This window comes from Cystoisospora suis, assembly GCF_002600585.1.
Source record: "Cystoisospora suis strain Wien I chromosome Unknown contig_6885, whole genome shotgun sequence".
NCBI lineage: Eukaryota > Apicomplexa > Conoidasida > Eucoccidiorida > Sarcocystidae > Cystoisospora > Cystoisospora suis.
Genome location: NW_027159672.1, coordinates 3583 through 3865, shown reverse-complemented (window position 1 = coordinate 3865; position 283 = coordinate 3583). Strand labels below are relative to the sequence as shown.

At 43.8% G+C, this 283-nt stretch overlaps 1 protein-coding gene across 1 annotated transcript in view; it reads right to left on the bottom strand.

Annotated features, from left to right (window-relative positions):
- Positions 1–25: 25 nt before the first annotated feature.
- The window catches only part of CSUI_010198 (ribosomal protein l15 protein), a gene marked incomplete at its 3' end in the record, with an annotated part of 3492 nt that continues 3234 nt past the window's right edge, over positions 26–283 (bottom strand). Inside the window, exon 2 of the mRNA XM_068070303.1 lies at positions 26–212. Within this exon, the coding sequence (XP_067917721.1) occupies positions 28–212 (185 nt within the window). The remainder of the gene's footprint in view (positions 213–283) is intronic.

Here is a 283-nt window from a genome sequence, read left to right as displayed (position 1 = left end):
CCCCCCCTACTTTGCATTGAGTTTTTTTGCTTCTTTAGCAAGATCTTCTGCATGTTGGTAGTATTCCGTTGCTTCCTCGTCGTTCAATGGAGCAAGGATATCTTCAATCTCTTGATCTTCATCTTCTTCATCTCCTGGAGTTGTATGTGTGAGAGGCATAAGCAGTTCGCCTCTTCTTTCTAAGATTTTTCTACGGTAGGAAGAGTTGGGGTCTATCTCCCACTTATGACGGAAGCGATGAATCGGAGTGCCTGTCTCTTTATTCTTCTTCTTCTCCTCCTTC